The 22737-nt window shown below is 39.2% G+C and overlaps 2 protein-coding genes across 3 annotated transcripts in view; one reads left to right on the top strand and one right to left on the bottom strand.

Annotated features, from left to right (window-relative positions):
• nt5e (5'-nucleotidase, ecto (CD73)) overlaps nt 1-22737 on the top strand; it is a 36674-nt gene that overhangs the window by 8483 nt on the left and 5454 nt on the right. The window contains exons 5-9 of the mRNA XM_053484202.1: nt 1088-1242; nt 1399-1507; nt 5537-5686; nt 7393-7593; nt 12088-12195. Coding sequence (XP_053340177.1) covers nt 1088-1242; nt 1399-1507; nt 5537-5686; nt 7393-7593; nt 12088-12195 — 723 coding nt within the window. The remainder of the gene's footprint in view (nt 1-1087; nt 1243-1398; nt 1508-5536; nt 5687-7392; nt 7594-12087; nt 12196-22737) is intronic.
• Nucleotides 18715-22737, bottom strand: part of snx14 (sorting nexin 14) — a 36911-nt gene continuing 32888 nt past the window's right edge. For both annotated transcript variants that reach the window (XM_053484181.1, XM_053484189.1), the window contains 5 exons: nt 21569-21733; nt 20878-20973; nt 19125-19216; nt 18962-19018; nt 18715-18835 (listed from right to left, as the gene is read on the bottom strand). In XM_053484181.1, coding sequence (XP_053340156.1) covers nt 18806-18835; nt 18962-19018; nt 19125-19216; nt 20878-20973; nt 21569-21733 — 440 coding nt within the window. In that variant the 3' untranslated portion in view covers nt 18715-18805. The remainder of the gene's footprint in view (nt 18836-18961; nt 19019-19124; nt 19217-20877; nt 20974-21568; nt 21734-22737) is intronic.

Below are 22737 nucleotides of genomic sequence, written 5' to 3'. Positions count from 1 at the left end.
CATGCACCACGTAACACAAGAAACTGTTCCTCCTTAAAGGGTGCCAGTAGCAAAGTGGGGTCTTTCGACCCAACATTAACTAATAAACATAAAAGAGCAGCACTTTTAGCTGCAAGAGAGATGCTCGGCTTACCACCGTGTAATATTCTTAATAATAATCAAAAAAGAATGAAATATATACCTAAAATGAACCCTTTATTGTGTTTGATCGAGTTTTAGATGATTAACGTATGTTAAAGTCTAGTTTATTCTACTGTACTGTTTACTGGACTTAAACGAATAGCACTGCACCTCTTACTGTTCCCTTCCAAGGTACAGATCATTAAGGTGTGAAAATGAAATAAATGTACCATAACATTGATGTAGGCCCACTGTTTAAAATGTCACGCTAGAACTATTCAGTTGTCTGTTTCAAACATGGCCAAGAAAAGATGTGTCTGGTCTAATCCTCACCTTGTCGATGAATCTGGGCAGCAGTCAGTAAGAGCATTCCTTAACGCCCTTCCATCTCCTCTTCTGTACTGGAGGTGCATAACAACCCCATACTGTGTCAGAGAGGGAGAAAAAGCTGAGAGGGGAGAGAAGTCATTACAAAGCAATGGTACCTAATGTAAAAATGCCCTAAAGTTTTATTTTGCTTGAAACATTTTCTAACTATTTGCTCATTTATCATCAGAAGTGGCCTAACAATTTTCACTGCATTGATCTAACTGAGTTTATCCATCATTTTTAGTTTGTAGTCAAGGTGATGTGCAGCAGCAATGTTCTTCACTGGGTGTGAGAAAGTGATGCAACCATTCCCCTCCCCAGCAGTATGATGGATCTTGATGTTTTTTCTAATCAGCCCTCCAGTTTGGATGCTGCCGTACTACTGGCATGCTTGTTTTTCACATATCCGCACCAGACAAGGTGCAAGGACGAAACAAGGTGTACTGTAACATTCTGCACACAGATGCGATTTCAGATTCGGATAGTCTGCACTCTTGCGCTCCTCACCGCCCTTTCTTCACCTCTGAGCCATCACTTTCTCCTATTTGCACCATCTGCACCAGTGGTAACCACTAAAGTCCTGTTTTCATTCTTCTAGATCCCAGCATTAAGGCAGATGTGGATACCTGGAAGGTCAAATTGGCCAATTACTCAGCTCAGTTTGTGGGAAACACTCTGGTCTACCTGAACGGGACATTTGAAGAGTGTCGATTTCGGGAATGCAACCTGGGAAACTTGATCTGCGATGCCATGGTCAGCCATCAGACATTATTCACACCATTAGCTGTTTCTTGTTTTAGAAATTTGAACTGCCCATACTGTAGATTAATGATTGTGTCAATCAGTATAACTATTATTTTAGATATAATGTATTAATAAACCACTGTGTTGTTCTGTCCCTTTTTTCAGGTCCATCACTACATCAAATATCCGGATGAACTCCAGTGGAACCATGTTAGTTCCTGTATTTTAAACGGAGGGGGCATACGATCCTCCATTGATGAGAGAAGCAGAAATGGTATGTGTGGGTTTGGAACAGAACACTGTCTAACAGACTGTAAAACCATTATTTGTTTAAAGCAGAGGGGTTTTGAACTTTTAGCAGTGTTAGACCATAAAAAAGGGGAAGAATGTACAGAATCATTTTTCATTCATTCCCATTCGTACTGTATTATGTCAATACAATGTAGACGTGTTTCTAGGTTATTTCTAAACCTTGCCAAGAGCACATTGATTAAAAAGCCATAATAAGTCAGATAGATGCTGTAGCTAGATGAGTGCAATGAAAGAGTGCAATATAAAAATAGGTAATCAGCACTCTTTTGGTATTAAAACAGCTCAGATATTGTCTCTTCACATGGGAACAGTGTGATCTAGCAAGCTTACCCTCTTTAAATATAACAATCAAAATAAGACAAGATAAGAATAATATATTGCACATTACAGTATTAATATTTGTCTGGTCGATAGTTATTGTGTCCTGTATTATATATAGTGGAACCTTGGATTACGAGCATAATTTCGTTATGGAAGCGGACTCGTATTCCAAAACACTCGTGAACCAAATTTAATTTTCCCATAAGAAATAATGGAAACTCAAATTATACGATACGAGAAAATGGATTTTTAACCTCTAATGAGACTTTCTTTTGCTTTACATGCATGCACACAGGTGTGTAATAAGAAACCGTACACTTTTGTGTAGTGCAAATAGTTCCTTAGTTCCTTAGTATTCAGTTCAGTTCGTGAGTCTGTTTGCAGATATGAAGCAGGGAACATGAAACAGATGGTGTCCAGGGTGGGTTGGATTTTTCAATATGTTGTTTGCTCAGGCGTGTCATTGAGCGCTGTACAGCTCTTCCAGGGAGGGCAATAAGCAGCTGTTGAGTTTTTTTAGGAGTTGTCGATGCCCCCCAGAATGACTCTCCTTTCTTCCGCAGAGCAGCTGGCGTACCATACAGTGCATACGTATGATACAGCACGTCAGCATGTCTGTTTTTAGCAGAGGAATGACAGGCAGGCTTCATGCAGGATGGTATGCAGAATGTGGACAGGGAAAGGTTGTAGATTTTTGTAAAGACCGTAGAGAGCTGGTCTGCACATTCCTTCAGGAAAGGTCCATCAGGGAGCTGGCAAGATGGAGTTATGTTATACTTACTTATATTTACTCCTGGATGATGTTGGAGCCAAGGTAAACGTGTTTCCTTCATCGGAAATGCACACATTTTAGCTAGCTTGTGACCATGGAACAGGATGGTAGCACGTCACAAGAAAAGAACACCACAAAAAGTGCATTGCTTAAACTCAAACTTCCCTTCTGATGTACATCTCTCACCCATATGAGGTCTAGCCATGCGTACAGAGAAACAGTCATGGTAAAGTCTCATGATCAGAATCAGCTAGGTCAAATTACAACTTAAACAACAACGCCTGGTTTGTTTTTCAGATGTAGTCTGACACATTAACGTCATCGCTTAGCCGCTTTGGATTATCTGCTCCTCAGTGGGTGTATGCACACTGCACAGCAAAAAGCAAACACTTACAGTATGAGTTCCACTGAATCTGTATCCATCATGGCCATAACTATAATAAAATGCATTAAATGCAAATGAGAATGACAGATGCATAGTAGAGAAATGTTTGGGTTTTTTTTTTCCTCCTTTCAGTGTGTGTTGACCTGTAAACTAAGTGTAATTGCAAAGTGAAAAGTTTCGGATCTTGACACAATATCCAGGTGCACTTGGTAATGAACTCGACCAGCACTTGTGCCATAATACACAAATTTCCGCTCATGTCACAGAAGTTGCCCACAGACATCCACTTTCACCACAAGAGGATTTTTCATTATGAAGACATTACACTTTGGCAACAACAGTGTGGTTGAAGCTAGCTCCTGACTAGCAGAATGAACAGTTTCATTGGTACAGGAAATGATTTTGCTATGAAATAAATGTGTTCAGTGAATTTTTAGAGAATGTTGAAGTGAAAAAAAGCTATATTTAAACTCTGTTACTGCCATTGTGGTTACTCCAGCGGTAATTGCATATAGGAACGCGTCAGGACATTATGCAACTTTGCAATGTTGTGCAAACTGAACAAAACTAAGTTCTACGTACCTGCTGTAGTGTAACCTTTTGTTTCACTTACAAATCACTATGTCCCTTTTTTTTCTCTCTTGTTACCATTAGCACTGGTTTTGCTGCATTTGGGAGCCATGATTTATTAATGATTTCCAAAAACAATTAATAAGAGAGATAACCCTATAACACTCAAGAGATGCATGAGCGCTTTGTGTACAAGAGACACATGCTATGTTCCTACAGTATGTCTATTTCCGTTAACTTCATCACCTTCTCCAGTGCCTTACAACACTATTCACACTCTACCCCTTAAACTTGTCCACATTTTGTCATGTAACAACCAAAAACTTAAATGTATTTTACTGGGTATGTGTGTGATACACCAACACGAAGTGGCACATAATTGTGAAGTGGAAGGAAAATGGTATATAGTTTTTAAAATTGCTTTACAAATAGAAATGTGAAAAGTATGGCGTGCATTTGTATTCAGCCCCCGTTACTCTGATAACTCTAACTTAAGTCCAGAGGAACCAATTGAGTCCAACTGTATGTAATTTAATCTCAGTATAAATACAGCTGTTCTGTGAAGCCCTCAGAGGTTTTTTAGAGACCATTAGTGAACAAACAGCATCATTAAGCCCAATGATCACACCAGACAGGTCAGGGATAAAGTTGTGGAGAAGTATAAGTCAGGGTTAGGTAAAATATATATATATATATATCCCAAGCTTTAAACATCTTAACGGAGCACTGTTCAATCCATTATCCAAAAATAGAATGAATATGGCACTGCAAACCTACCAAGATATGGCCATCCACCTAAACTGATGGGTTAGGCAAGGAGAGCAATAATCAGAGCAGCGGGCAAAAGGCCAAGTTTAACTCTGGAGGAGCTGCAGAGATCCACAGCTCAGGTGAAAGCGTCTGTCCAAAGGACAACTATAAGTGGTGCACTTCACAAATCTGGCCTTCATGGAAGAGTGGCAAGAAAAAAGCCATTGTTGAAAAAAAGCCATAAGAAGTTCTGCTTGCAACAAGCCATATAAATGAAACAAAATTGAACTTTTCGGCCTAAATGCAAAACGCTATGTGTGGTGGAAAACTTCTGATGTAAATCTCTCACCCATATGACATCTGGTAAAGATGTTGGTCATGGTAAAGTCAGAATCAGCTAGGTCAAATTACAATTTAAACAACAACGTCTGGTTTGGTTTTTAGATGTAGTAAAGGTGCAGATAAAGGTTAGTCTGACATATTTATGTCATCGCTTAGCCACTTCTAAATGCAAAACGCTATGTGTGGCGGAAAACCAACACTGTGCATGGTGGTGGCAGCATCATGTTGTGGTTATGCTTTTCTTTAGCAGGGACAGAGAAGCTGATCAGATTTGGTGGGAAGATGGATGGCACCAAATACAGGCCGATCATAGAAGGAAAAATGTTAGAGTCTGCAAAAGATTCGAGACTTGGGCTAAGGTTCGCCTTCCAGGAGGACAATGAATGTAATGGGTTTCATTTACAGCATATTCATGTGTTAGAAAGTCCAGACCTAAATCTGTGGCAAGACAAAAAAAGAAAATTGCTGTTCACAGACGCTGTTCATATCTGACTGAGCGTGAGCTATTTTGTAAAGAAGAATGGGCAAAAATTTCACTCTCTAGATGTACAAAGCTGGTACCCCCAAAAAGACTTGCAAGTAGTAGTAGTAGTAGTTATACTCAAATAGCAAATGTAACTAAAATGCTAAAGGTTTTGAGAGTTTGTTTGTACAGTATGCTTGTAAATAGATTCCCATTCTCCCAGGACATGGATATGACACCTGGGCACGTCCAGAAGCCTTTCAATGTGTTGGTGATACCTTAGACATCATCTTTGAACTTTCATTTCTCTTGGGAGTGGCTTTTTATATTCCCATAAAAAAACAAGGAGTGGCAGGACATTCACCTCATGGTTGTATTTGCATCTCAGGTAGCATCACTATGGAGGACGTGTTGACCGTGCTGCCGTTTGGAGGAACATATGATCTGGTTCAACTGAATGGCTCGACTCTTCTCCAGGCCTTCGAGCACAGCGTCCACAGATATGGAGGAAACACTGGGGAGTTCCTACAGGTCTCAGGTTGGTTAATAGTTTTCTTGACTCGACTGTAGTACCGCTCATCACTGCGGTGGAAGCGACAAATAATTTGTCTTGTAACTTTACAAGGTAAAGGTCTGGGGAAAGAGAATACTTTTGGGAAAAACAATACCCAAAACAATAAAGCCTGCCCTGTTCCCATTCCAGGACTCACAATCTGCTGACACCAAACATCATCCAAAACAATCAATACTAGTGCTCTATCTACTGTAAGGATTATATTTGCGGTATTTTATGTGACCACATGTCTTTGGAGTTGGGTTCCTTTCCAGCTTTCTTCCTGATCTCATTTTAGAGATCAGGAACTAATTGTTTAAAGAACAGTGGGTTAATATGTACTAAAGGATATCTTCCTGGGAGCACAATCCTAGTGATGACATCTGGTTACATGATGTTCTTTTGATGTTTTTTTTTAAATGTAGGTCAAAAGTTGTTATTAAAGAATGCTGAAATCTTGTTTACAGAATACAAATAACAAAGTACAGTACATGCAGTGACAATATAACAGTCATGGCACTTGGTTAATGCCCTTATCCTGAGCTAATTATTTATTAGTAGGTGAGGGTTAAGGGCTTTGCTCAAGGGCGCTTCAGTGGTAGCTTGGTTGTCCTGGGGTTTGATCCTGTAACTCATGTGATCTCTAGTCCAACATGGTAAGTCGCACCAGCTTTTGCAAACGCTTTTCGATTTCTCTTATCTTTTTGTTTTCAACTTTTACAAAGCTCATTAAACTTTATTTTTTTATACTACCCATTAATAAAAGTTTGGACACAGTTTGGACATCGTCTACTCTGTAAAACAATGCTGAAGGCGTCTCCTTTGAACTCCAATCTCCTTTGAACTGTTGATATTCTGATACTTAGTTTCTGTAAATCCCTTATAACGGCTCTAATCTGAGGTGCTGGTTGTTAATTGGTGATTTCTGCTTCTGGTGACTCTAAACAAACGTCTTCTCCACAGCAGAGGTCAGTTTTGGTCTTGCTTTCCTGGGATGGTCTTCATGAGAGCCAGCTTTACAGTATAACGCAAATGCACATGACATTACAATACTGTTCTTACAGGAACTGTTCCAGAACAGCTGAGTTTCAATCCTAAAATAACAACTGACTAGTTTTTGTTATTGTTACTTAATTACATAATATGACATACATGTTATTCCATACAGTATTGTTTTATCATGTAGGAAATAATTCCAAACTTGTGTCCAAACTTTTGACCGGAGGTTTACTCATATAGAATCTTTATAGTGTCTGTACATCATATTCAAACTATATCAATAATAATAAGAATAAAATGAAAGAAGCTCAAGAGTGAATAAGAAGAATAGCATGCTGCTATCTATTGCGAACAGGAAAAAAACTGTTTATAAGGAAAACAGATTACAACACTGAGTCTGTTTTTATCACTTACAAGCCAAAAAATTCACAATAGGGTCTTCCCATCATCGTTAATAGTAATAGTCCTAGTCCATAACCCCCAGGGACATGAGATGTTTTCTAATTGTTGGTTTAGTCCTGGAAGTAATCATTTCTTTCCCTATCCGGCTATAGATATGACTGGACATTGTTCCGTTCAACCCCAAACTTATCAATGTTTTTGACCTTCTTGAAAACAGAAGCTGAACTGTGGGAAAGACTGGTGTCCCTAGTCTTCATGGTGTGTGTGTGTGTGTGTGTGTGTGTGCTCAGGCTTTCAGCTGGAGTACGACCTCACCAAGCCCTCTGGTCATCGTGTGATCAAGGCGAGAGTGTTATGTACCGAGTGTCGAGTGCCACACTACGAGCCCCTGGACGCTACAAAAGTCTACAGGGTGGTGATGCCATCCTACCTAGTGGACGGAGGAGACGGTTTCTCAATGATCAAGCAGCAGATCCTGAAACATGATAGTGGTGAGTGGCTCTGCATGTGGCTCTAACCACCGTTTACAGCACCGGTCCGATATGCATGCAACTTTGTACAGTATTAGCTTGTTAATACAGACCGTGAGAAACGGCAATAGTACAAAAACTCAAAGAATTTAAAGTGAAAATGAGCAAGAACATTACTATAGATAACATAATGATATATATTTATTTATTGTTTGGACATATTGCTAAAAAAAATAATTCAGTGAAAAAATCCCGCAAAAGGGGATTGGCAAAACTTGTCACAATAAAAATATTTGGACTTTTCTACATTGCAATTTATTTTGAAGAAAAAAAAAATCCTTACAGCTTTTACAATGCTTAAAATTTTCTGCACCACAATTTATTGTGGTTGTATATTTCGAATGAAAATGGAATTCAAGCATGAAAATTTAGTGCTAAAATACTGACCTCACTAAATTGCTGTTGAAAAAATATTCAGTTGTTAAAGATTCCAGGCTCACAAATTCAGGCTGGCAAAAAGTTGACTTGAAAATTGAGTTTTACAAATTTCAAGTAGAAAAAAATTCAGGTCTTCCTGTTCTACAGTCTACTTTGAAGTGTGCTCCCTTCTCCCTGCTCCCTGTGCAGTAAACTACCTGCCAATTGGAATGCAGCGCTTGCAATTAACTGCCCGGATTTGCAATTGAAAGGCAGCAAAACATGGTTCATGCGCCAAAATGCATCCTTGCCAGAAATTGCCCCTTTGGCATAGTCTTCACAGAGCCGGTGCACTCTTTCCTTCGAACGGGATACTGATGGTTTTCCTCTCCTGAGTTTGGTAATGCAACTCACACAACTGGTAGTGTACACTCACATTCAGTAACAAGATGGGATTAATTGGCTAAACAGTAGCAACAACAAACACGCCGATGAAATGTGTTTACTTGCTGAATTTCTAGTCCTTAAAATAAATGTAACAGTAGCAAGTTTGTAATAAAGAAAAACCTGTGAGTATAGTACAAGGGTAGACAAAAATATTAGGATAAAAGAAAAAGTCAGTGTTTTAATGACATTCAAATTTTTTTAAATAATGACAATAACGTTAATAAGAATAAATTGTTTTATGCAATGAAACTACATAAGTCAAGATTTGGGTTTTTAATTCTTCAAAATCTGCTGAACATTGCTGAGCATAAAGTCAAAAATGTCTATGGTACTCGGGTGTCACTCGCTCAATCCAGATAGGCTCGAACTAATCAGGGACATCACCTGATCTGTGCATGGAGAGAACTTTACATCGTATACAGTATGCTGTTTTAATACTTCTGACCACTACTGTATACAGTAGGTATATGTACTGGATATGTACATGCTTATATATATATATATATATATACACACACACACACCAGCCTGGTGGCCAGTCTTCATTGATTGCACATTCCACCAGTAAGAGCAGAGTGGGAAGGATTAATTAGCAGAGTAATAGCACAGTTTTGCTTAAAATACTGCAATGCACACAACATTATGGGTTTAAAAGAGGACAAATTGTTGGTGCGCGTCTCACTGGTGCATCTGTGACCAAAACAGCAAGTCTTTGTGATGTATCAAAGCCACGGTATCCAGGGTAATGTCAGCATACCACCAAGAAGGACGAACCACATCCAACAGGAGTAACTGTGGGCGCAAGAGGAAACCGTCTGAAAGGGATGTCCGGATGCTAACCCAGATTGTATCCAAAAAGGATAAAACCAAGCTGCCCAACTCCCAATCGCAGAATTGATTGTGCACCTTAACTCTCCTTTTTCCACCAAAACTGTTTGTCCTGAGCTCCACAGGGTCAAAACCTTGGTCAAACCTTTGGTCACTCATGCCAATGCCAAACGTCAGTTTCAATGATGCCAGCAGTAAAAATCTTGGGCTGTGGACAATGTGAAACATGTATTGTTCTCTGATGAGTCCACCTTCACTGTCTTTCCCACATCCGGGGGAGTTACGGTGTAGAGAAGCCCCAAAAAAGTGTACCACCCAGACTGTTGCATGCGCAAAGTGAAGCGTGGATGTGGATCAGTGATGGTTTGGGCTGCAATATCATGGCATTCCATAGGTCCAATACTTGTGCCAGATCGGCGCGTCACTGCCAAGGACTACCGAACCATTCTATGAGGACCATGTGCACCCAATGGTTCAAACATTGTATCCTGAAGGAGGTGCCGTGTATCAGGATAATAATGCACCAATACACACAGCAAGACTGGTGACAGAGTGGTTTGATGAACATGAAAGTGAAGTTGAACATCTCCCATGGCCTCACAGTCACCAGATCTAAATATTATTGAGCCACTTTGGGGTGTTTTGGAGAAGCGAGTCAGGAAACGTTTTCCTCCACCAGCACCATGTAATGACCTGGACACTATTCTACAAGAAGAATGGCTCAAAATCCCCCTTGGCCACTGTGCAGGACTTGTATCGGTCATTCCCAAGAAGGAATTGATGCTGCATTGGCCACAAAGGAGGCCCTACACTAAACTAATGAATTATTGTGGTGATCTAAAACCAGGCGTTTCAGTTTCATTGTCCAACCCCTGTAGATATATACACACACACACACACACACACACACACCAGTTAGACAGGGGGCATTTTATGGCCTTTTGTGTCTCAGCTCCAGATGAATTCAGTAGGATAAGCACTGACAAAAAAAATATCAGTAAGTGGTGCAAGTAGCGTTTTCCTGACTAGAGTCAGACAGAATTTGAATCTCTATATTGGCCAAGTACCAGATGTACAAGGAATTGCACTTGGTGAAGGTGACTTGAAAGAACAGAATAATATTGCAAATTAAAAAAATTATATAAAAGAACAAGACATTAGGCCTAAAACAAAAACTATAAGCATGAGAATGAGTCCGGTTCTGTTCTATTCATCCTAGCTTAAAATATTTTCCGCCGCATTAGGAAAGTGATGGTACACAGTCGGTTGCTTCTTCTTCCCACTCAGCGGGGGTAGGTGTCTCATGGCTGGATGGGTCTAATGACTTTTTTTTTTCCTTTAGTCGTGTGGTATGAGGAAGGAGTAGTGACAAATTTGTTTATTTAGATTATTAGTTTCCAGGCAAGACATGACATGACCAGGATGAAGTACAAATGCAACGGAAAGATGACAAATGAGCTAAAATCTTGAGCAATATAAATTCAACAAAGTGCCACTAGCATGTTTGTTGTTGCTGTTAATGGAATGAATCCCATCTTGTTACTGAACACAACTGTATTTGCATTACCGAGAGCAGGGGAGAGGGAAAAAAAGGATTGTTCTTGCATTTTGAATGAAAGAGCGTGCCGGCTTTAAGCGTGATGAGGTATAGGGGATGTATTGCAAGGGGGCATTTTAGCGCCTGTTTTTGAGAACAGGACTAAAACAGGCATCAGTCTCTTGTTCTCTATTAATCTGGATACAATCAAATGAATTGGGGGGGCTTTAAAAAAAAAAAAAATTAAAGAATGTTTTGTGCCAAAGATGAAGGATTTGCATAAAATGCATTTGAAACTGTAGAAGGAATATAACGTGAATGTCATTTTAGTCCGCGCTCTTAGCCCTTATTTGAAAAAATATCTTGGGCAATTCTGCTGCTTTCCCATTTACTATGTTCCAGAAAGAATGCATTTATTTATATAGCGGATAAACCAGATCCTTTTTTCACATGCTCAGCCTACATCTTCAAAAACACTCCATCCACTTTGCTAGTCTTTCCCTCAGTCATTGTGTACAAAGCTAATGCTCTCTTTCAGAGGCTGCTACACTCTGGGTATTCGATGCTACAGATTTTCCCTCCTGATAAAAGAATGAGAAAGGTTTGTCTTACCTCAGAGGCTCGGATTCAAGTGTTGGCAGAGTAAATACCGGCTTATTTAAGTCTTAATACTAAACATTTTGCTGTTTTGCTGTTTTTTAATTTTTTTCCGATATTATCCAGGACCCACCGTGTTTTATCCTATAGTTACTTTAAATTAAAGTTAGATCCTTGAGTATAGAATTCAGATTCACATGTTGGCCTTCTCTATAATTTATTCCTTTTCATCTGTCAGGTGTGAAATTCTTATACAGGACAGGATGATAAAAAAGGTGAGATTTTTTGGGGGAAAAAACGTGAAGCCTAATTTAATGCTTCACAATAAGCAGAGATACTTTGCACATATCAAAAGGCTTTTAATCTGATGAAATGCTTTTAAAAAGCATGTCTTTATCAGATCACCGTCTATGTAAACAGTTACGATGGGATCTCTGGAGTCTAGACATCAAGACGAAAACACATACATGCAGGGAGACTTTTAAACTTCAAAGTCTACAACTTTAAAAAATAAATAAATAAAAAAACAATAGGGAGAAAAGTGTTAATTAGATGTATTTAAGTTTACGTATTGCAGATCGTCAGACCCGAAACACGGTGAGTTCCAGACAGAAGTCGTAAAACACGTTGGAAAAATAAACACGGCGCAGGTGTTCTTGTGTTTATGTAACGTTTGATTTTTCTCGCAGGTGACCTCGACATATCCGTCTTTTCTCGCTACATCACAGAGAGGCAGAGGGTTCACCCATCCGTGGAAGGACGAATCCGTCTCCTAAATTCTGCCGTGGAAATCTCAAGTCAGTTGACTGCTTTACTGCTGTCTGTGCTGCTCTGGCTCTCGTGTCTAAGCTTGTGAGCTTGGTCCAGTACTTCCGCTGTACTGTACACGTCAATGTCTCGGTTATTTCTTCACTGTTTTACAACTGACGAGAATGTATATTTTATAAATATTTACTAGGGACAATTATGGTGTCTTGTAGGGTAAGAAGATCCTTTATTTTCATGTTTTCTATTGGTGTGTGTTTTGAATATTGTTTTAAATCGACACAGCTGTATCGGGTTGTTCTGGGAAATGATGTATAGAGGTGTAAAAGCTGAGACTGCGTATAATGTGTTATCAGATGAGGAAATAAAAACAGGAAGGTTGAAATAATATCTTACAGTAATATTACGTATTTATTATTAAACTAACCCGACTTATACATTAGACGGTCTTGTTTTACTTCCTTTTCAAATTTTATATGTAATTATAATACATTTATCATACAATTATATATTATACTCGGCCTTCCTGTTTTTAGACATGCACTTAACTACTATGTTTATTTCTTATTTAAAAAAAAAAAAAGCTAAATTGTACGGGTTTATTTTTATAGTTTTTACTGTAGCTGATTAAAATCGTAAGACAACACAACCTCTTTCTAAATACGTTAAAAAAAAACTGCCACCTCATTTCCTTAGCGGGTTTTGTGAATGTCACGTTAGTCTAACGTTCTTTGTTTTGTTTTTTTTGTTAGTGGTTTCACCTGTTTCTATCTTTAAAAAAAGGCTTTTCAGGAAGTTGACTGAAGGCAGTCATTGTACTTCAGTAACAGTTCTCAGGGAGCAAGCTGTGGAACAGAATGTGCTTTGTGTTCATCTGTCGCTGCTTGCGCCGAACTGACCTTGAGCTTGCTTGCTTGCTTTTTATACCCTACACTATGTCACTGTAAGTACAGTTGGGGACCTCACAAAGAAAGAAAAAAAGAAAGTCTCTAAACAGAACCAAGCATTCTTTTTAAAGGCTTTACTTCGTTTCTTGTGTAAGTCGCGTTTCTGTAACTCCTATAGCTAAAAGGCTATTTTGAAGACATTGCATCAGTCAGATGCAGAAAACAGCAGCTTTGTCTATTATACAGAGCTGTATCATTTCAATTGCAAATAACCTCAATCAAAGGTTCTTTACTGCGTGGGGCACATCAGCAGCTGGCTGCATTTTTTATGGTGGAATTTCAATGGCGAATTCTTTTTCTTTTCTCCTGCTCTGCAAGGTCATTTGGTTAAAGGGCAAAAGGGGAAACAGTTAAACGTTTCACATTCATACAAGTAGTAATGGCATTGTAGATAACCTGTTATAAACAGATAAACTGTTATAGTACTGTTGAATTCTTGCACTGGTTATAAGAATTTATTGATTTTTTTATTATTATTATTGTTGTAATTACTATGTGCTTATTCTAGTCTATTATTAATAGACTACACCACAATGCTTCCACCACCTTGTTTCATACTTGCCGGGTTCTTTCCTCTTGTTTGTTTATGTTCGGCATGTTTTTAAAGTGGAGACTTGGAAAGGACATTAAAGAAACCTGTCATTGTGTGATCATTCCAGGACACCTATTTCTTGCAAGAATGTTAGAAGAACACTACCAAATGTTTCATTTGTCAACATTTTATCTTATTGTAGCTTAACTAACTTTCAGTAGTTTAGTCAGTTGACTTACCAGTGTTGTCATAGCAAGTACTATCAAGCTTGTACCTTATATATACAGTATACAGTAACTTGATATAAAAGTTATTTGGATAATTAAACCACACTTGTGGTCACGTTTTGTTTTGCTTCTTTAAAACTACACAATATGGCCAAATGTATGTGCACAACAGGCCATCTCAACCATTCTAGAAGTAATTATGTCCTTTATGGCTCCCCTTCCGTCCGGTTCACCGGCACAAACAGGATTAAACTCACCAAATATACTGACAAAGTCGCTTAAATGACAACATTGACTGGGCCTTGTTTACCAAGCGCGATATGAATAGATTAAATTGTCATTCAAATCTTTCATATGAACATTCACACAACAAATATGGTCTTCATGACAATCCAATTAATGCAGATTTAAAAAAATATATAAATTAACATCATGTGGGAAGAGGTTGGCCATTAGTGTCTTGGCCTAAAGAAAGCAAAGAGCAAGGAATGGATAATATCTTGTACTGTACTTGGCCTGGAGATAAAAGAGAGAAAACAACAGAAGGCCAAGATGTTGAAGTCGAAAGCAGTTCAAAGAAGCATATAAGATCAAAAATATGGAGGTAACAAAGAACACCAAAAGGGACAAAGTAATCTTTGTCGAAAAAGTTGGCAGATGAATGCAGCTTTAAGAGGCGAGATAAGTGCTTCATTCAAAATCACAAAGCAACTCTGTGGCAACAACATGAACCATTCTGACCCTGTCAAAGGCAAGGATGGAAAAATGTGGGCAGCAAGGTCACCCAGAAAAAGATGACCCTGGCAACTCTGCACCAGCAGATAATATTCAGCCCTGCAACTGAAACAAGAGTCAGAAAAAAGCTGCAGACATTGATTCAATCCATGCTGAAATTATGCAAGCTGCCTTTAATACCCAACCAAAGTGCTCACAGATCCTCTTCGGAAACATGTGGAAGAATGAAATTATACCCGAGGACTGGAACAAAAGTCTAATTGACAAGCATCCCAAGAAAGTAATCCAATTTCATCCAAAAATATCTACAGGACATTTCTTGGCAGAATGGATGCAGCCATTTAGCTTAAGCTGAGACAGGAACTGGCAGGATTTAGAAGAGGTTGGGGATGCACTGCTGATCTTTGCTGGTAGGAACATCATTGAGCTGTTCATTTAATCAGTGTTTGTATATCTGCATGCATGGGCCTGGTCTACTAGATGTTCACGTGTATTGCCATAATAAAGGGAAATCCATTACTTATATTCTGTCCATCCATCTTGGAAGCTCTGTAGTCTAACTTGGGGCCGTGGTGACTGTGGCCAATGGTGACGATTGTATTTATTCCCATTTGTACAACCGTGGTAGTACCTCCGATCAACACTTTCGGGCAATTTTGAAAACTTCAACTGCCCTAATCTGCATGTTTTTGGACTCTCTGAGGAAACCGGAGAACTCAGAAGAAACCCACCAAGCACGGGGAGAACATGCAGGCTCCATGCAAACAGGCCTGATGCGAAAATCAAACCCAGGACTGGAGGTGCAATGCAACAGTACTACATTATTTATACTGTTCAAATTCAAATTCAAATTTTATTTGTCACATACACAGTCATACACAGTACGATATTCAGTGAAATGCTTAGACAACTGCTCGTGACCTAAAAAAAAATAAAAGACTATGAATAGTAATAGGAAATAAATATGAAAATTAGGTAAATAAAACTAGGAAAGAATAAAATTAAATATAAAAATTAAAGTAAAAAAAATAAAATAACTGTACAACAAAAAAAATACACAATTAGAAAAATATTTGAAGAATGTATGAAGAAATATAGAAGAATAAGAGCAGCTAAACAGGTAGGTATATATTGATGTAATTTTTGTGTGTAATGGAGAATAAATGGTAATGAAAAAATGGTAATGTCCAGCGTTTGTGCAATCCACATATTAAAAGTGACTTATGCAGTGCAAATATGCTTAAAAGTGATTTATTTAAAGTGACTTGTGACAGAGTGATATGAATGATATGATGACCACAAAGTGTAGTTGTGCAGTGTAAACGAATGTCCAGAATGTCCAGTGTGTGTGTAAAAACCATATGCGTGGGTCAGTACTGTGTGGTGGTGTGATTGAGAGACCGTATCGCCTGCGGGAAGAAGCTCCTCCACAGTCTATCTGTGTTGGCCTTTAGGGAGCGGAATCGCTTTCCTGACCTCAACAGAGAGAACAGTCCATTGTTGGGGTGGCTGAGGTCCTTCACGATCTTCCTGGCCTTGGTCCAGCACCGCCTGCTGTAGATTGAGTGCAGGTCAGGGAGCTCAGTGCGGATGGTGCGCTCAGCTGATCGCACCACCCTCTGTAGAGCTTGTCTGTCCTGCATGGTGCTGTTCCCGAACCAGGTTGAGATGTTTCCCGTCAGGATGCTCTCTATGGTGCAGGAGTAAAAGTTCCTGAGCACCTTGAAGGGAAGTCTTTTAAGTATCTGCGGTGGTAGAGACGCTGTCGGGCCTTTTTCACCACGGTGTTGATGTGACAGGACCATGACAGGTCCTGCGTGATGTGAACACCGAGGTATTTGAAGCTGTCCACTCTCTCCACTGGGCTCTTATTGATGACAGGGGTCTGGTAGTTCCTCTCCTGCTTAGTGCTGAAGTCCACTATCCACCTTTGTCTTACTGACGTTTAGATAGAGGTTGTTCCTCTGGCACTAGTTCTTCAGATTCCTAATCTCCTTCAGGTAGGCTGTCTCATTGTTATCAGAGATCAGGCCCACCATGACGGTGTCGTCAGCAAACTTAATGATGGTGGTGGAGCTGGTAGTGGCCACACAGTCATATGTGTACAAAGAGTGCAGCAGGGGGCTCAGAACACAACCCTGGGGGGCTCCAGTGCTGAGAGTAAGGGAGGCTGAGACATGACCGCCCATCCTTACTGCCTGTGGTCTGCCAGTTAGGAAGTTGGAGATCCACTGACCTAAGATGAGCTTAGTCCCAGGTGCTCCAGCTTGGTGGTGATTGTGGAGGGAATTATGGTATTAAATGCAGAGCTGTAGTCAATGAAGAGCATTTTAACATAATTCCCCCTTCTAGTGTCCAAGTGAGTAAGTGATGTGTGGAGTAGATAAGAGATGGCATCGTCTGTGGAACGATTTGGACGGTTAACCAAAATACTACCTGATGTCCAATAATCCATGTAGCTAGCTACGCATAAGCATCTTCAAAATAAGTGTCTTCATCTGGAACTCCATCTCGGTACACATTCCCAAATTTCCACTTAACCTCCTTAAGTTATAAAGCAACCCTGCTAAACAGTCCAGTTGAAGACAAGATCTTCATTTTCTTTGTTGTTCCTATTCGGAAATTCAGAGTTAAAGGTTTTAACCAAATGCAGCCTGAGACAAGATTCATTCATCAGTGGCAAATGGATCTTAAAGTGGTGTCAAAGCACCCAGGCTTTGAAACATGGTCCCCTAAAACTCATCACAAAAGAACAATTATGAACCTGCCATAACTTTTCTAAGTCTCCCCTCCATTTTTATAGAAACGTGAGAAAGTCACTCATCTTTTTATTATTTAAGTCACATGTCCTATTACAACAGTAAAAGATAGTGCACATTTTGGTAACTGATGAGTCCAATAGGTTCTGGGTTATTTCAATAGGGTTTACAAACTTTTTCATTAGACTTGGAGTTTATTTTTACATTATATAAAGAGTTTTTTTTGTCAGAGCTACAGTGGGGCAAAAAAGTATTTAGTCAGCCACCAATTGTGCAAGTTCTCCCACTTAAAAAGACGAGAGACGCCTGTAATTTTCATCATCACCTCAACTATGAGAGACAAAATAAGAAAAGAAAATCCGGAAAATCACATTGTAGGATTTTTAAAGAATTTATTTGCAAATTATGGTGGAAAATAAGTATTTGGTCAATAACAAAATTTAATCTCAATACTTTGTTATATACCCTTTGTTGGCAATGACAGAGGTCAAATGTTTTCTGTAAGTCTTCACAAGGTTTTCACACACTGTTGCTGGTATTTTGGCCCATTCCTCCATGCAGATCTCCTCTAGAGCAGTGATGTTTTGGGGCTGTCGCTGGGCAACACAGACTTTCAACTCCCTCCAAAGATTTTCTATGGGGTTGAGATCTGGAGACTGGCTAGGCCACTCCAGGACCTTAAAATGCTTCTCACAAAGCCACTCCTTGATTGCCCGGGCGGTGTGTTTGGGATTATGATGAAAATTACAGGCTTCTCTCATCTTTTTAAGTGGGAGAACTTGCACAATTGGTGGCTGACTAAACACTTTTTTGCAGACAACACTGTATTGTCTCTGTGATGGCAGGATAGAAATAGTCTAGTGAAATCTTCCTTTACACCAAATGATTAAAGGACCCATATTTCTTTAACAAGATAACATAGGTGACAGATTTCTCTTGAAATGTGTCAGTTAGTGCTGCAGTCTTCACTCCTCCTCCAAATGTGCCATTTCAGTGTCAACGTAAATGAACTACTGCCAATCCACATCCCTGCCTGAGAACTGCAGAACTAAGCTGGGGGAGGGCGTCACCTTATATGAGGTCACATTCCAGGGAAAATACCATTGTTGTTTTTTTGAAAATGGGGGAAAAAGGAGGCAATGTATTTTTCTCACTTTTTGGTGCTCATTCGTAAATACACACTAGAGACCCATCTGAATGTCTAAAAATGACTTAAAGGGAAATTGTAATAGATCATAGTTGCCCTTTTAAGCAAGAACGCCCTTTAAAAACATCACTTTGTGTGAGATTTATAGTTCTTTCTTTAAGAGTGAAAACATCCTGAAATAAAACCCAAAGAATACCCAGTGTGTTAAAATGAATAATAAATATATTTATTTCATCACTGCAATAATAAACACTGGAATGTCAAAATTTCCGGCCAGCCTCTGATTATTCTTTATTTACATCTGTCTCTTTCTTGGGTTTTCTTTCTATGTGAAGAGATAAAAGAAGGACAAAATCAGGTTTTAAGCCTGGATCATATAATAGCATCAGAAGTCTGCAGTGAAAAAAGACTAAAGAAAGCATCCTCATTTAATACAATGGGAGAGGTTTACCGCACTGAGCTCTGGAAAAAGCTCCTCAACCGCAATGTCAAGCAGCACGTAAGTGATCTAAAAACAAGAACAGGCCACAATGATTTACATCCCACATCATGGAATGGTTCAGCAAGTAAACATCTCATTCACAGTCACACAAACACTCACACTCACTCTTTACCTGTTTGTTAAGGAGAGGCTGCTGGAGGCAGTTGAAGAGCAGCTGAATGCCCTCGTACTTGTTGTCCTCTCCTACACACCTCCCCACCATATCTAACAAACGAGACGGATCGCACGTTATTAATCACTGATGCGTAAACTATTTCTGGATTAAATTATTTCAATTTAAGTGGTCCTTTATGGAATAATATTAGTCATTAATAAATTTAAAATACAAATACTTTTAAAAAGTCATTCAAATCATTGGGCAGCGTCAAGCAAGAAAACGACTAAAGATAGTTCAAATGACTGGAACTGGGCTACAAACCATTCAAAACTGGAAAGGATAGTGCTGAACTGTCACTTTTGTGGGAGAAATTTGGTCAGAAAAAAAAAAAATCATGAATGGAGATCACGTGAACATTTAGTGAAGTACGGTAAAAAGTAATAAATCAGCAATAATAACCATAGTTATGATTATTAAGAACATTTCCATAAACATACCATGTAAAATAAGAAAACCAATTGTTTGTGAGACTCATAAGAGAATAAAAGGCTTGAGTTTGTTACGGAGCGTAAAGATTGAGAGATTGAAAGACTTTGGAGCAATGGAAGAAGATCAGGAGGTCTGATGAGTCCAGACTGACCCTATTCCAGGGCGATAGGCGCTTCAGTGTGAGAAGGACCACTGTACAAGCCTCTGGAGACAGTGTTATGATCTGGGGTTGCTTCAGTTGGTCAATATGTGGCAAGAAAATGAAGGCAGCTGATGATCTGAATGGACTGAATGAGTTACCAGGTTATCACATTTTTCATGGAGTTTTTCTTGCCGTGATGTCATGGCATTCTGGGAGCATGAGGAACCATTTCCACACATGATCTGACCACCACATTGCGTGCAGTAACCAAAGCTAAAGGCGACTGGAAATCTTGGAGTTTTTTTTTGACCAGACAGCATACACTAAATGAAATTAAAACCCAAGTCAGCGCACATCCATATAAATTCAGTTCTCACAAAAGAAGAAATAGTGCTGCATAAACAGGGGACGGGCTCCTGCCTAAATGTCAGCTAATGCCTCAGTAATATTATACATAATTAAATATAACTTCCTTCTTTCATTTTCACCCTTTACCCTGATAGTTGAATAATAAAAAATTTTCACTGATGCAAAGATTTATATATTACGCTTGCATTTTAATAATAAATTTAAATTATTAATAATTTAATTGCAGGTAAGGAGTGTAACAGTAAAAGTGTTCGAGTTTTCAAGATACAGGATTGTGTAGCAAATAAAAAGAAAGATGAGGGATTGACTGTTGTTGTGTTTGTGCGATGTCAGTTACGACAGTTACAGATATTTAAAGGCTACAATGTGTTATAGATTCCCTTTGAAGTTTGAAATAGAAACATTCTAAACTTAGAGTCTCTTAATTGCAGTCTTGGAACCAGACAGCTGAGGATCGTGGGCCGTAAACATGCATATTTTTGATTATGCAGTGAGTGTTTTCGTCGGTGTTGTTTGCACCACTGCCTCACACGTGCAGAATAAACAGCGACACAAGCCCATAATTCATACTGACATTTCCATGACTTTCTTGTTCTAAGCTGGATTTATACAGTATTTAGTTTTCTCATGTCTTGATGTCCTCGTTTCGGTCCCACACTGATAAAACGTCCCGATCTGTTTGACTCCGGTCCGTTGGCGGTCGAGATCAGGGGCGGATTTTCATGTGCACACTACAAAGGCCATCAATTCACGCATGGGACTACCAACCTGGCAGGTAGTTCATCATCTCTTCAAATGTTTGCTTGGCTCTTCTCTGTTTGTCTTCCGGTGAGCGCTCTTCATTGTTCTCACAGAACACCGCATCTGTGTGTGGGCGAGACAGAGACAGAGACAGAGAGAGAGATAGAGAGAGAGAGAGAGAGAGAGAGAGAGAGAGAGAGAGAAGAAAATGCCTATTATCAATGGATAGAGTGAATGCTGACAAGTGAAATGCTCAAATAAGGTCCCCATATTCCAAACGTCTAGGAGGATTATAAATAAACAATAAAAATAAAACCATACAGGACAAAACATCAGTGGCAGCAATTACGCCTGAAGGAACACGAAATTAACCACTGCCCAGAGCATTTTTTTTTCATTTTTATTTAAAGGTGGTTTCACTTCCCAGCAAAAGGAGCTAACCTCTTCCTCTATAAAAGTCTACCGGAAAATAAACAAGTCTGCGACACTGTGGAAAGAGCGTCCCAGACTTTCTGCGCTCTGTTTGAATGTTACTCATTTCATTTCCTCATAAACAGCATTGCAAAAGCCCTATTGTTTCCCAAATACAGTCATTTTTATTGGTCACCTGTCCTAAAACTGATGACCCGCAACTAATAAAGCCTGACTAAATATCACATATCGAATACAGATATTCCTAAAGTATGTGGTTTGGTTGTTAGTGAGTTTTATGACCGACCTCTCAGGAGAGTGATTAATGAGACGAGGCGATGCTCTTGTAGGATCTGGTCCAGTTTGTACTGGAGGTACTGGTCCATGTACGCCTCCAGAGTCTGCTTACAGAGTATACGGCCTGCCGAGAGCACGTGGTGCAGCCAGTCAGGCATGTGGAACACCACGCGTCCTAACACACACATGAACACAGAGTTGAGTGTGAAAGCAGCTGTGAATGATATAGCGTGCCAGTCTACAATTATTGCCAGTGTAGTAATAAACATGCATGTTTTTTTTCCTACATAACGGTGGAATAATCATCGACTGGTTACGTAAAAATAATTATATGGATAAAGCTGGGACACAAGTTTGCGTATATTTTCTACATTCTAGGACAATACTGGAGATTTCACAATAATGAAGTAACACATATGGCATTAGGTGATTGAGTAACATCATCATCTTTATCAACAATAACAACAACAACAACAGCAGTCAGTTGTTATTTGTTATGTTGTTATGTTACCCATGTTGAAACTGGCGCTCATGAAGACCTTCTCAGGAAGTCAAGCCAGCCTCAGAAATCACCAATTAACAACCAGCACCTTAGATTAGAGCCGTTATGAAGGATTTACAGAGCAGAAGTAGCAGATACGTCTTAATATCTATATCATATTTTATATTAATATTTCATTTTAGAATAAATATAATTTTTTTTTTAATTGTGCATGTTTGTGTGTGTGGTGTGTAAGTGTGTGTTAACATTCGTGATGCGTGTTAGTATGTGTGTGACGCATGTGAGACATGTGACTTGTCAGTTTGTGCATGTTTTGTGTGTGTGTGTATGTGTGTATGAGTGTGTTTGTGCGTGTGTGTGTGTGTCTGTGTGAGTGAGAAAGTGATAACATTTGCACTGTGAATGCCTGTATGTGTGAAAGTGTTAACATTTGCAGTGTGTGTGTGTGTACAGTATGTGTATGTGTGCATGTGAGAGATGCATGTGTGTGTTAATATTTGTGATGTGTACATGTGTAGAATAGGCCACAGATGCTGAAAAAAGCATCACACTATGATGTTACTGAACGTGTCACTCATTATAATGCCAGAAATAAAGTTATTGATCAGGTTTAAGGCATCGCCACGGCTAACCCTTTGAGATATGGAAAATCCCTCTACAGTTTTGCATCCTCCATG

Source organism: Clarias gariepinus, chromosome 2 (assembly GCF_024256425.1).
Source record: "Clarias gariepinus isolate MV-2021 ecotype Netherlands chromosome 2, CGAR_prim_01v2, whole genome shotgun sequence".
Classification (NCBI taxonomy): Eukaryota; Metazoa; Chordata; class Actinopteri; order Siluriformes; family Clariidae; genus Clarias; species Clarias gariepinus.
Note: the sequence above shows the minus strand (reverse complement) of the source record. Positions and strands in the feature narration are given on the sequence as shown.